The 12,191-nt window shown below is 36.1% G+C and overlaps 1 protein-coding gene across 1 annotated transcript in view; it reads right to left on the bottom strand.

The window, feature by feature from the left end:
* The window catches only part of MTFR1 (mitochondrial fission regulator 1), an 80,670-nt gene that overhangs the window by 29,263 nt on the left and 39,216 nt on the right, over positions 1 to 12,191 (bottom strand). The window contains exons 3-4 of the mRNA XM_036263986.1: positions 10,920 to 11,018; positions 3,619 to 3,734 (exon numbers count right to left, since the gene is read on the bottom strand). Coding sequence (XP_036119879.1) covers positions 3,619 to 3,734; positions 10,920 to 11,018 — 215 coding nt within the window. The remainder of the gene's footprint in view (positions 1 to 3,618; positions 3,735 to 10,919; positions 11,019 to 12,191) is intronic.

Below are 12,191 nucleotides of genomic sequence, written 5' to 3'. Positions count from 1 at the left end.
AGGGAATATCTACTGGCCGCCTCCTGTATGCCCCCCACTGGGGACAGGTCCATAACCTGGGCATGTGCCCTGATCAGGAATCGAACTGGCGACCTCTTGGTGCATGGGTTGATGCTCAACCACTGAGCCACAAAAGCTGGGCCGTCATCATTGACTTTTAGTGTTGAAACCTTGAAGGATTTATACCTGTCTAGCCCCCATGCTTTTGCTTCAGGAAAACATTTTAGGGAGGCTCTTTCTTGGTTACTTATTTAGTTAGAGGAGTTTAAGCACCTTTTCTTTTCCTCACTGTCATACGAGGGAGTAATACTCAGTAATAAAAAGGAACAGATTATTAATATATACAACAGTTCAGATGAATCAAGAGAAATATGCTTAGTGAAAAAAGTCAGTCCCAAAAGGCTGCATATTGTATGATTCAATTTATATAAACGACATTCTTGAAATGACAGAATTGTGAAAATAGAACAGATAAGTGGTTGTCAGTAATTGAGGAGGGGCTGGAGATGGAAGGAACGTGAGGGAAACTTGTGGTATGGAAATGTTCTGTATTTTTATTTTATCGGTATAAATATCCTTCCTGGTTGTGATACTGTACCATAGTTTTGTCATTATCATTGGAGAAAACTGGGTAACGGGTACAGGGAATACACACACACACACACACACACACACACACACACACACGTGTGTGTATTTACTTTAAATCCTCACCCAAGGATATTTTTCTATTTATAATCAGATAGAGTGGGTGGGAGGGAGGGAGAGAGAGGAGCGGGGGGACATTGATGAGAGACACACAGCGACTGGCTGCATCCCACACGACCCGATCAGGGCCGGGACGAACTGCAACAGAAGTACATGCCCTTGGCCAAAATCGAACCCGCGACTCCTTGGTCCACGGACTGACGCTCTAACTACTGAGAAAAACCGGCAAGGTCACAGGAAATTTCATATAATTTCTTACAACTACAATAATCTTAAAAAGTTTAATTAAAAAAAAATCTTAAAAAAAGAAAGGCTCCTTACCTGCTAATTCTGCAATACCTGGTCTATGTTCATCTATTGCTATATACTCACTTCTACTTGTCATTCAAATCAAATTCTTTCTATTCTCTTGGATTATTTGACTTATTTTATTCAGCTAATACCCCTCAAATAAAATTACTCTTGCTAAGGTCACTGATAATCTTCCAACTTCAACACAAAATTGAAACTTGCTAGTTTAATTTACCTAGCCTCTACGTTATTTGACACTGATAACTAGTTTACTCCCCTTCCATGAAAACCCTCTATCTCTGCTTCCATGACAACACCCTCTGCCATTTCTCCTTCTGCCTCTTGAGCTGCTTCTTCTTGGGGCTAGGGGCTGAGGGATGAGGAGAGGGGTGGTTCTCTTTTTTTCCCTGATTAGTTCTCAAACGCCTATTTTGTCGAGAATACAATTCTATTCATGTCTTATATATGCTCCACGAGCACAACAATTATCAGTCATTCTATCTACAAGTTGAAGTGCAAGCATTTATTATCAATATCTAGCTATGGTTCTGGAGCAATATGAATGTCCCATACAAAACTCAAATACAACATATTCCAGACTGGACTACCTCCTCCTAGTCTCACCAATCAAAAAAAAAAATTTAAAAATCTGTTTTCCATATTCCTAGTCTTAACCCCAATATCTAAAATATTTCTATCTTTACAATTCTTCTCAGTATCTCAACTTTCTCCCTCTTTTCCATGTCTTCTATAAGTTTCTTTCTTTCTTTCTTTTTTTAATCCTCACCCAAGGACATTTTTGCATTTACCCTCAGATAGAGCAGGAGGGAAAGAGAGAGAGAGGAAGGGAGAGAGAGAGAGAGAGAAAAAAACATCAATGTGAGACACATCAACTGGTTGCCACCCACACAACCCCAACCAGGTCCGGGGGCAAACTGCAACCGAGATACGTGCCCTTAGCAGGAACCGAACCCGGGACCCTCTGGTCCACAGGCCGACACTCTAACCACTGAGCCAAACTGGCCAGGGCTATAAGTTTCTTAATTTAATCAAATTCTAATTATCTCTTATTTGGCATATTTCCTGACCTGGATCCCTTCTATTCTTTATACTGTTTGCAGGGAAATTTTACTAAAAACTAATCTGATAATGCTGTGGTGCTTAAAAATCTTCCACGGCTCCACAATGTTTCAGTAAAAAGTCTATAAATTTTTTAGCCTAACATGTATAACCTCTAAACCTCTACCTACTTTCTATAATTATCTCCTATAGCTTATCCTTCTCTGCTACCCCCTAGCCCAGAGGTTCTCAACCTTCCTAATGCCGCGACCCTTTAATACAGTTCCTCATGTTGTATGTGGGCATACTTGCATGTGGGTGGATCCACCTAGAGATGGATAAAGGAGCGGTATCTTGGTTCCTAAGACCATTGGAAATGTGTATTTTCCAATGGTCTGAGGCGACCCCTGTGAAAGGGTCGCTCGACCCCCAAAGGGGTTGCGACACACAGGTTGAGAACTGCTGCCCTAGCCTCTCTAAGCCATTTGGAGTTTCCTAAATATGCCATATAGTTTTCTAATTAGAACATTTAATCACACTATTCACTTTTCCTAGAATACAACTTTCCTATTGAATTGTCTCCTACTGACCCTTGTCACACAGCTCTAGCATCCCCTTTTTTAGAAGCCTTGCCAAACTTCTCTTATCCCACAGTGGCCATCTGTATTTACCTAGCAGACATTACAGTATCAATACTACTGGTTTCCTCTTTAATATTCTCTAGCACACCAAATATTCCCAGAGAGTTGGGACTACAATTTATCTTTGTATCCTCAATGCCTAATAAGAATAAAGAGTTGAATATGTTGAATAACTGTTTATTAGATTGATGCATAGTAATAATTTATTCAGCGTCTTTCAAATAAATGGAAGTCCCTTTCTAACTCTTATATGTTTCCTTTGCATCACAACTCACTTTGATTCAGAATATTTAGGAATCATTCTCCAGTGATGACACAAATTCCCTAATATAACCCACACTGATTTTTCTACACCAATAAGATCATTTTAATACTATATTTATATGAACATATTTATGAGTTTTTTCTGGTCTCTCATATTAGAACTTCTAAGAAGTAGGGGATTCTGTAATCTTTTTTTTTTTTTATCCTCACCTGAGGACATTTTTCCATTTTTTGTTCAGATAGAGCGGGAGGGAGAGAGAGGAAGAGAGAGAGAGAGAGAAACATCGACGTGAAGGGACACATCGAGTGGCTGCCACTCGCACGACCAACCAGGGCCGGGGACAAACTACAACCGAGGTACATGCCCTTAGCGGGAACCAAACCCGGGTCTCTCTGTACTGTAGGCTGACGCTCCAACCGCTGAGCCAAACCGGCCAGGGCGGGGATTCTGTAATCTTAAGGACACAGTAGCTATATGTATCTAGGAACTTTATAAGTACTAGCTAAGTCTTTAAAATAAACATAAAAGATGAGTGCTAAAAATAAAATAACTGGGTTAGTTACTAGAGATCAAATTCAGCTATTAAAATGATAATACTGCAAAGGTATCATCTTTTTATGTCCTATCTCAGCTCTAATAGGCTTCCAGACTGACCTTCTTCTTGTTGAGCACTCTCCTTCTTCTTCTGCTACCCATCCAACATCAGCAAAAGATGCCACTGCATCCTCCTCTGGGTGACTGGGACTCCCTTCTGTTGTAGGGCTGGTAAGCTATAAATTATAAATAGGGAAAGATTGTCATCTCACACCAAAATATTAGAATAAAACTTTTTAATGACCTAAACGAAAATCATGAGTTTTAGTGTAACAAACATATGGGCACAGTTTCATCTCTATTAAAGGTCCCCATGAAAGGGACCATTAGTTACATCATCTGTTGCCTAATAATGTATGACGATCTTTGAATTATAATTTAACTTTATTCAATTTTTATTTTACAGTTCAAATGAGACTGGTTTTTTAAAAACTCTGGTCATCCTAAAACATTAAGAAAAATTTTTTGAATTTAAGCATTAAAAATCATTTCTTCCAGTCAAGGCACATACAAGAATCAACCAATGAATGCATAAATAAGTGAAACAACAAATCAGTGTTTCTCTCTCTCTCTCTTTGTGTGTGTCTCTCTCCCTTTCTATCTAAAATCAATCAATAAATTATTTTTAAAAATAAAAATCATTTTTTCTGAAGAGATCTGGTTTTAAAAAGTAGTATAGGAACAATAACAAGTGACCAATTTGTGCTAAATCTAGGAACATTTTTAAACAGATGTGTATAGATATGTTGTTATAATGCTGAAAATAGGTTAATTGAAAAATCCTTGTAGCTCTTGATTTTTAAATAAAAGTATTGATTATGCTAAAGAACAAAATATGCAAGTAGCAGTAGAATAGAATTCTCCAGCTAACCTTAAACACATATGAAAGAACAGAATATTTTGAAATAAATACAACAAAGAAAAAGTATGCAAGTTCTGAAGTTTACCTTAAAAAATGGAAATATAATTGAATTAAATTTTTGTTATAGTGTAATGCCCAATCCAGATGGTCAATGGATAATAATTTTAAAATAAAGTTATTAAATTTATATAACACTTCCAACAAGTTGAAATGAGGTTTTAAGTGAAAAAAGAAAATGAAGATTTTTAAATAAAGAAAATAATATAAAAAAGATTTACTTATTAATGTATTTATCAAAACGGTGTGCCATAATCTATGCTTTGTTTGAACCTAAGGTTTTCATTGCCAGATCAAGCTTCTGGAAGCTAAACTTAAATAATGCTTCTTCCTCAAATGTAAAACATATCATGCAAACATAATACTAATATAGTTTAAAGTTTAAAATATCTTTATTATGAATAAAATTTTAATGAAACATATTAGCTGCTGATATATATATACCCATTATGTATCATAATTACCTATCAACTTAATAAAGCAGCATTAGAAAACTGACATTTTAAATAATATACAAGAACATCAAGTATTTTAAACACCTTAAATTGGCTTCTGGGGAGGACAGGGATACAGGCAAGAGAGAAAACACATTGTATTAAGAATAGAGATTTAAAAACCTAATCCTGAGCAAAAACAAAACTACTACTAATGGAATGAACATGAAAAGGCTTTCAAAATACCAATGTTTTGCATGCAGTGGAATAACTGGTCAGCATCAGTAAATACATCATCAAGGAAGATGATCAAAGAAAAACTAAAAATGAGATTTTTGTACTTTATGTGCTTCAGAAATTTATGCATGTGGAAATAAAAACAAACAAACAAGTAATTCAGACCCTGGCCAGTTTGGCTCAGCAGTTAAGTGTCGGCCCTTGGGCCCCACTGGTGTGGCTGAGTGGTTGAACGTCGACCCCATGCACCAAGCAAAGGGTTGCCAGTTCGATTCTCGGTCAGGGCACATGCCCAGGTTGTGGGCTCGAGCCCCAGGGGGAGCATGGAGGAGATGGCCAATTGATGTTCTCTCTCATCAATGTTTCTATCACTCTCTCTCCCTGAAAAAAAATCAATAAAAAAAAAAAAGTGTTGGCCTTCGTACCAAAGGTTCAATTCCTGGTCAAGGGTGCATTCCTGGGTTGCAAGTTTGATCCTGTGAGGGAGGCAACCAATTGATGTCTCTCTCTCCAATCAATGTTTCTTTCTCTCTCCCCCTTCCACACTATCTAAAAATCAATGGAAAAATATCCTCAGGTGAGGATTAACAAAAAAGAAACAGACATTCAGGAAAATGGGTATCATATATAACTGAAATAACTTCACTGAAGTAGCACCACATCTGATCTCAACAGCCTGAGAAATCTGGTAATATTCTGTTCCTAACCATTAGTGAGAACAGAATGGTATAATAATATTCCTGTAATATTACAATAGGGAGATTCTACGCGGGTTATGTGGAGATCCTTGAACAAGAAGATCCCCAAGCCCTGTAGAAGTTCCTAGATGATAGCGTATTAACGAGCTGTTTTGTACAAGAGAGAGATCATAAAAGTAAAATCTGGATGATGCTTTTCTAAGGTGCTAGTTCATGAAGAGCTATCCTCACCTAAGGACATTTTTGCATTTATCTTCAGATAGAGTGGGAAGGAGAGAGGGGGGAAGTAAGAGAGAGAAACATTGATGTGAGAGAGACATACCAACCGGTTGCCACCCACACAACCCCAACCGGGGTCAGTGACAAATTGCAACTGAGGTATGTGCCCTTAGTGGGAACTGAATCTGGGTCTCTCTGGTCCACAGGCTGACACCCTAATCGCTGAACCAAACTGGCCAGTGCAGTTTTTGCTTTTTTAAAAAATGTAAATTTAATCTGAGACTCTGGGCTGTATGATTTTTCAATTTGAGAGCATTTTCTACTGATATATCTCTATAATAGTCATTACTTATAAACAAAATATTTACTTTAAACTACTTTACTAAAATAGTATTATTAGATGTGAGCTTTTCATGCATGGAACAATGTTATGTTTGCCACAATGCAAGTGACCATAAAAAATTACATATCTCTGTGGTCATTAACACTATGACAAGTATGTCTTTGTTCCATTCATGAAATGACTAAGGTATCACATGAGAGTGTTCAAATTGTTGTAAATGGCATTTCCTCATATAGTTATATTATCATGAAAAAGATGTGGCAATTATGGTGGTAACATAAAATTATAAGAGATCTAATGTAAAATATATTTAGTTTAAAATATACTGATGGCTGGGTATTTTTGTTGTTCATTTTAAATCCTCACCCAAGGATATGTTTATTGGATTTTAGAGAGAGGAAAGGAGAGAGAAATATCAATTGGTTGCCTTTCATACATGCCCCACAACCTAGGCATATGCCCTAACTAGGAATCAAATGGCTGCGACCTTTCAATATATGAGAGAATGCTCCAACCAACTGAGCCACACCAACCAGGGCCGATGGCTAGATTTTTGGGGTTTTTTTTGCATTTATCTTCAGATAGAGCGGGAGGGAAAGAGAGAGAAACATCGACGTGAAAGGGACACATCGAGTGGTTGCCACCTGCACAACCCAACCAGGGCCGGGGACAAAATGCAACCGAGGTATGTGCCCTTAGCGGGAACCGAACCCGGGCCTCTCTGGTCTGCGGGCCGACACTTTAACCGCTGAGCCACACCGGCCAGGGCTGATGGCTGGTTTTAATACATTTGATTATGGATATAACCTGACCAAAACAATAATTACAAATATTGCCACAAGACACACTTTTTAGAGTTTGTGTTAAAAGACGTCATTAAACATATATATTCTTCATAAGCCTACCAAGTTGATAAATCCCATCACCCAGTGGTTGGTCCCTGTGGTATATGTTTCAGACAGATTAATAACTTGCAAAGATTTTTTTAAAAATTGAATATCACTGATTTCCAGGACTAAAACCCATTTCTAACTTTCATTTGCTAATTAAGTTGCTAAATGTTATCATCAAGCCCTAATGTTGTCTGGGATTCTATAGCTTTTGAATTGAGTATCACGATCACCCTGTATGTCATCTAGCAACTGTGTTGGAGTAAAATTTTTAAATTATTATAAAAGCCTTGGCCAGTTTGGCTTAGTGGTTAGAGCGTCGGCCCATGGACAAGTCACAGGTTTGATTCTGGTCAAGGGCACGTATCTTGGTTGCAGTTTGTCCCTGCCCCTGGCCCTGGTTGGGGTCCTACAGAAGGCAATCAGTCGGTGTGTCTCTCTCACACAGATCTCTCTCCTCCTCCCACTCTGTGTGAAGATAAATGGAAAAATATCCTAGGATGAGGATTAAAAATAAATAAATAAAATTATTATTAAAAAAAAGAAAGACCATTTCAGTTGTTGCTGAAGTGTGCACTGAGTAACATAAGCACAGAATGAGGACAACTCAGTTAATAAAGAACCGGTTAAGGTGCAGTCAATGCAGGCAAGGGGAATGACAATATGAAATTCTTGAAGTACGATTTAGACGCCACTACTGACATGCATGAATGACTGATGGGAAATTTGAAAAAGAAAAGGCCAACTTACTGAAGGTTCCAGCAAGGTCCTGTCCTACCATGGCTATTGTTAGTAGGAAAAAAATTTTAAAAATGGTGAAAGGAATAGAATTTTTTTAATCAAGGGCATTATAAAACTTTAAATTAAAATTAGTGCTTACTGATTTCTAAGCGTCCAAATTCCTTTCAGAAAGTATGGAAAAGCATTTCAATCAGAGTAAAGATTCAGTAGTAGTATTGTATTTTTACTATTTTAAGTAGTTCAACTGAACATTTCATACAATTTAAATAATCTAATATCCAATTCTATTTCAAAATTTTTACTGAAATAACTCAGATAATATATTCTAATAATGTAAAACTACACTAAGGCAATCGATTCATTTAATAAAATGATTAAAAGAAATATACAAAGCATGAACAAGAGTTGAAATACTTAGAATGAAATATTAAGAGTTAACTTAGTTCACATGTAACTTCATAAAATAAACACACTGGTACAAGGATGCTCTCAGTTTCTTGCCCAAAAGGATGTAATAGTAAACAGACTCAGTCTATTTTACCACCATTTGTTCATAGCCAAATACAAAACATGTATTCTTAAAATGAACACAGTAAATAATCTCTAGCTTTTTTCTTACAGACTTCATTATTCCTTTTTCTTTTTTATCAATTCCTACCATAGTAAGAAAAACAGAAAACAAAATTTCTGAATTTTAACATGACATACAGTGACAGCAGTAGCCCAAGAGATGTATCTGTGCAAAGAACACCAATCTGAAGGATATAATACTCAAATATTCTAGCAGAGACTCAGCCACTACTTTCTGAGTATTAATGCTTTCTATTCATGACACACCTAGAATGGGGGCAGGGGTAGTGAAGAGGAAAGGGAGGAGGAAAGTGACCAGAGAGATAAGAGGGAGGAAAATTTGTCTCTCTCTCACAATAACCTAGGAATTAAGAAACAGTATCCCAGGGTCCAACTGTGATTCCCCAGTTCTACACTTTCTATAGTAGTATTTACTCATGTTATACTTCTAGACAGTTCAAATACATTCCATATCAATCAAATTCCCCAAATGAGACATAAAAATAGCAAAAATGCATTTTCAATTTTATTACTCTAAACTGCATCCTTTATGATTTGAAGACTCTACATTTTTAATATTTCTGATGTATTAAAATAGAAGATACAGAATAAAAATAGCAGATTTATAATATGTAAGTAACAGATAAAATACCCACTTTAATACTGATATTGAATTTGAAATGACTCAGTATGCTACAAAACTGCCTGGAAATAAAAGTCTCACTATAAACAAGTATGTCTTCTGTCTTCCAGTACATTCTCAAGCAAGCGACCAATATTTTTATCTTACTTTATTCCTCTCCTTATGTTATCTATCTCTTTTCCAATAAATCTAAATAAAATTAGATTTATTTTCCAATAAATCTAATAGTCTTTTATTCTATTCATACCCTTTTAAGTAACTAATAACAATGAGAAAGTGTTATTTCCTTCTAAGGAAAGGTACCTGGCTCTAGTACTTCAGCTAACTGTCAAGGCAGATTTGGGTTGCTACCAGAAAATGCTAGATTATCTCCATGTCCTGTTACATGAACACAAATGTTGAAGCAAGTTCTTCTGCAACTAGTTTAAGTAGATAAATATGCAAAAAGAAAATTTTAATGGAACTGAGCAAATCAGAAAAAAAAGTTAACAAGTCTTAGTAAACACAATAGATACTTGAAGGAAGTTAAATGAACTGAATTCTTAGAGATTGTGCTGGAGAGACTCACTACCACAGATTTCTTTAATTTGAAAAATTACTTTTTAGAAAGTTCTAAGCTGTCAGTTTCTAGACTGATGCACAAAAGTTTTCCCAGTCAATTTGTAAGTGGGACTATAGTATAATAATGAGCAACTTACTAGTCAAACTGATCAAACACTAATTGCTACCACTTACTTAGGAACATATTTTTTTATTTTTTACCTCTATCTACCAGGAAGAGTGGTTTATGAGTATGACATAATATCAAATAAGCTCATAGGGGTACTTTTGAACTTTTAAATTAAGAGTTAAATATATCTTATGCATTTTACATGCTAATCTATTATTTAAATTGGTATAAATATATGTTGAACTTTATATTCTTAAATGTTGAACTAAAAGGTTTTGTGTATAACTGTTGTACAGAATTAATGAAAAACAAAGCTATGTGATGCATGTCTAACACTACAACAGCAATAAAGAACAAAAGCCCAAATCAAGAAAATCGCAATTTATCTCCAAGCAAAGAGTAGGGTTAGTTGTCCCTGATTTGGTGCTAGAATGCTAAAACCTAAATAAACATTCTAAATTATTCCTAATTCAGGGTTTGACTATCACCACATTCAGAGAACCACAACTACCTGTCTTTACACTGTTGTTGCCAAGGCAATAGTTCCCACAAATAACGCTAAACTTTAAAGGAAGGATGGAGAAAGCAACTTACATAGCAGGCACAGAAACATCTAAAAATAAACTAGAGGAACAGAGTAGCTGTCCAAAGAGGAAAGTGTAATAACTAAAGAAAATAATGTAGGTACCTGAAGCTCCTAGAGCAATATAAGGCCTATGTTTGAGGTCACCTGGGAAATTAACAACTGCTTGGCTTAGTATGTGCTTCTAAATCCTCACATATGTATTCTTAAGAAGGATAAATGTCTTCAAGATTTTGAATAATCACTTCGCAGAGAAACTAAGATTAGAAAGACTTTACTTTGGTTTTTATCCTCTTTTGTTTTATTGACAGTAGCATTAATAGGGGGAAAGGGTCAACAAATACTATTAAAGCTGTTTTGCCTATTTACATTTCTAATGAACACATTAATACAAAATTTGGAAATACACAGTACCTGAAACTGAACTCTTGGACACTGGATCAGAGATAAATTACTACCAATTTTCCTTACAATACTTCGAGATGAACCATATGGCTTCCCAGACCAAAGTACCTGAGGAAGTAGGAAAAAAACAAAAGTTTAATTATATGACTTATAATACTGTTAATACAAAGCACTGGACAATTACTTGCATAATATGCTGACACATTAATTACAGAATCATAATGTCTAAATGTTATGGTAAATGAGCTAATGCTTCTCAATTTAAAAAAATTAAAGAATAAAGATAAAAAAAGGGAATAATTAAAAAGAGAAAAAAGAAAATTATCTATATATGGTTGATTATTATTAATGCAGGCATTATATAAAAATACAGAAAAGTAACCACTAATTGTAAAATACTACATTTGAAGTAAAAGCGTTAATTATTTTCATTAAGTTTTTATACTGTTCTGCAAAGGAAATACTATTTTACTTCTGCTATAGTTTTGGTTTTAGAATTTTACATACACATAAGTCTTTGAAAACTTTGAGCTACTTTTGCTATAATGGACTTTTCAAAGCAAATTCATATCAGTACAAAGTTCAGGATCTGAATTTGTACCATGCACGGTAATGCATTTTGTTTGCTATACAAGAACGCCAAGCCAAGGGTGAGCAGGGGTCAAAATCCAGTTGTAGTACATTTTCTTATGAGGTCTTGTTCCCAGGAGAGAGCCCGCTTTCCCTAATTTACAAAAAGGTACTAAATGGGCTAGTGGTGGCCCTAATGAACAAAATTTCCCAGATGAAATCATAATACACAGAGGACATTATACTACACTTAAAGCTAAAACCCCAAAGCAAAATGCAAATAAAAAAACATATATGTAAAAACAACACCAAAAACCATATATATAGAGAATGTTAAATCATTACAAATTATACCTTGAGCCCGGCTGATGAGGCTCAGTGGACTGAGCGTCCTCATGTGAACTGAGAAGTCCCAGTTCAATTCCCCGTCAAGGCACATGCCTGAGTTGCGGGCTTGGTCCCCAGTAGGGGTTGTGCAGGAGGCAGCTGATGGATGTTTCTCTCTCACATGGATGTTTCTTTCTCTCCCTTCTCTCTCAAAAAGAAAAATCAATAAAAACATATATTTTTAAAAAAAATTGTACCTCTGGCCCAGCCAGTGTGGCCCACTGGTTGAGTGTCGACCCAGGCACCAAGAGGTTGCCGGTTCAATTCCCAGTCAGGGCACATGCCCAGGTTGTGGGCCCAATCCCCAGTGGAGGCATGCAGGAG

Source organism: Molossus molossus, unplaced genomic scaffold (assembly GCF_014108415.1).
Source record: "Molossus molossus isolate mMolMol1 unplaced genomic scaffold, mMolMol1.p scaffold_m16_p_16, whole genome shotgun sequence".
Classification (NCBI taxonomy): Eukaryota; Metazoa; Chordata; class Mammalia; order Chiroptera; family Molossidae; genus Molossus; species Molossus molossus.
Note: the sequence above shows the minus strand (reverse complement) of the source record. Positions and strands in the feature narration are given on the sequence as shown.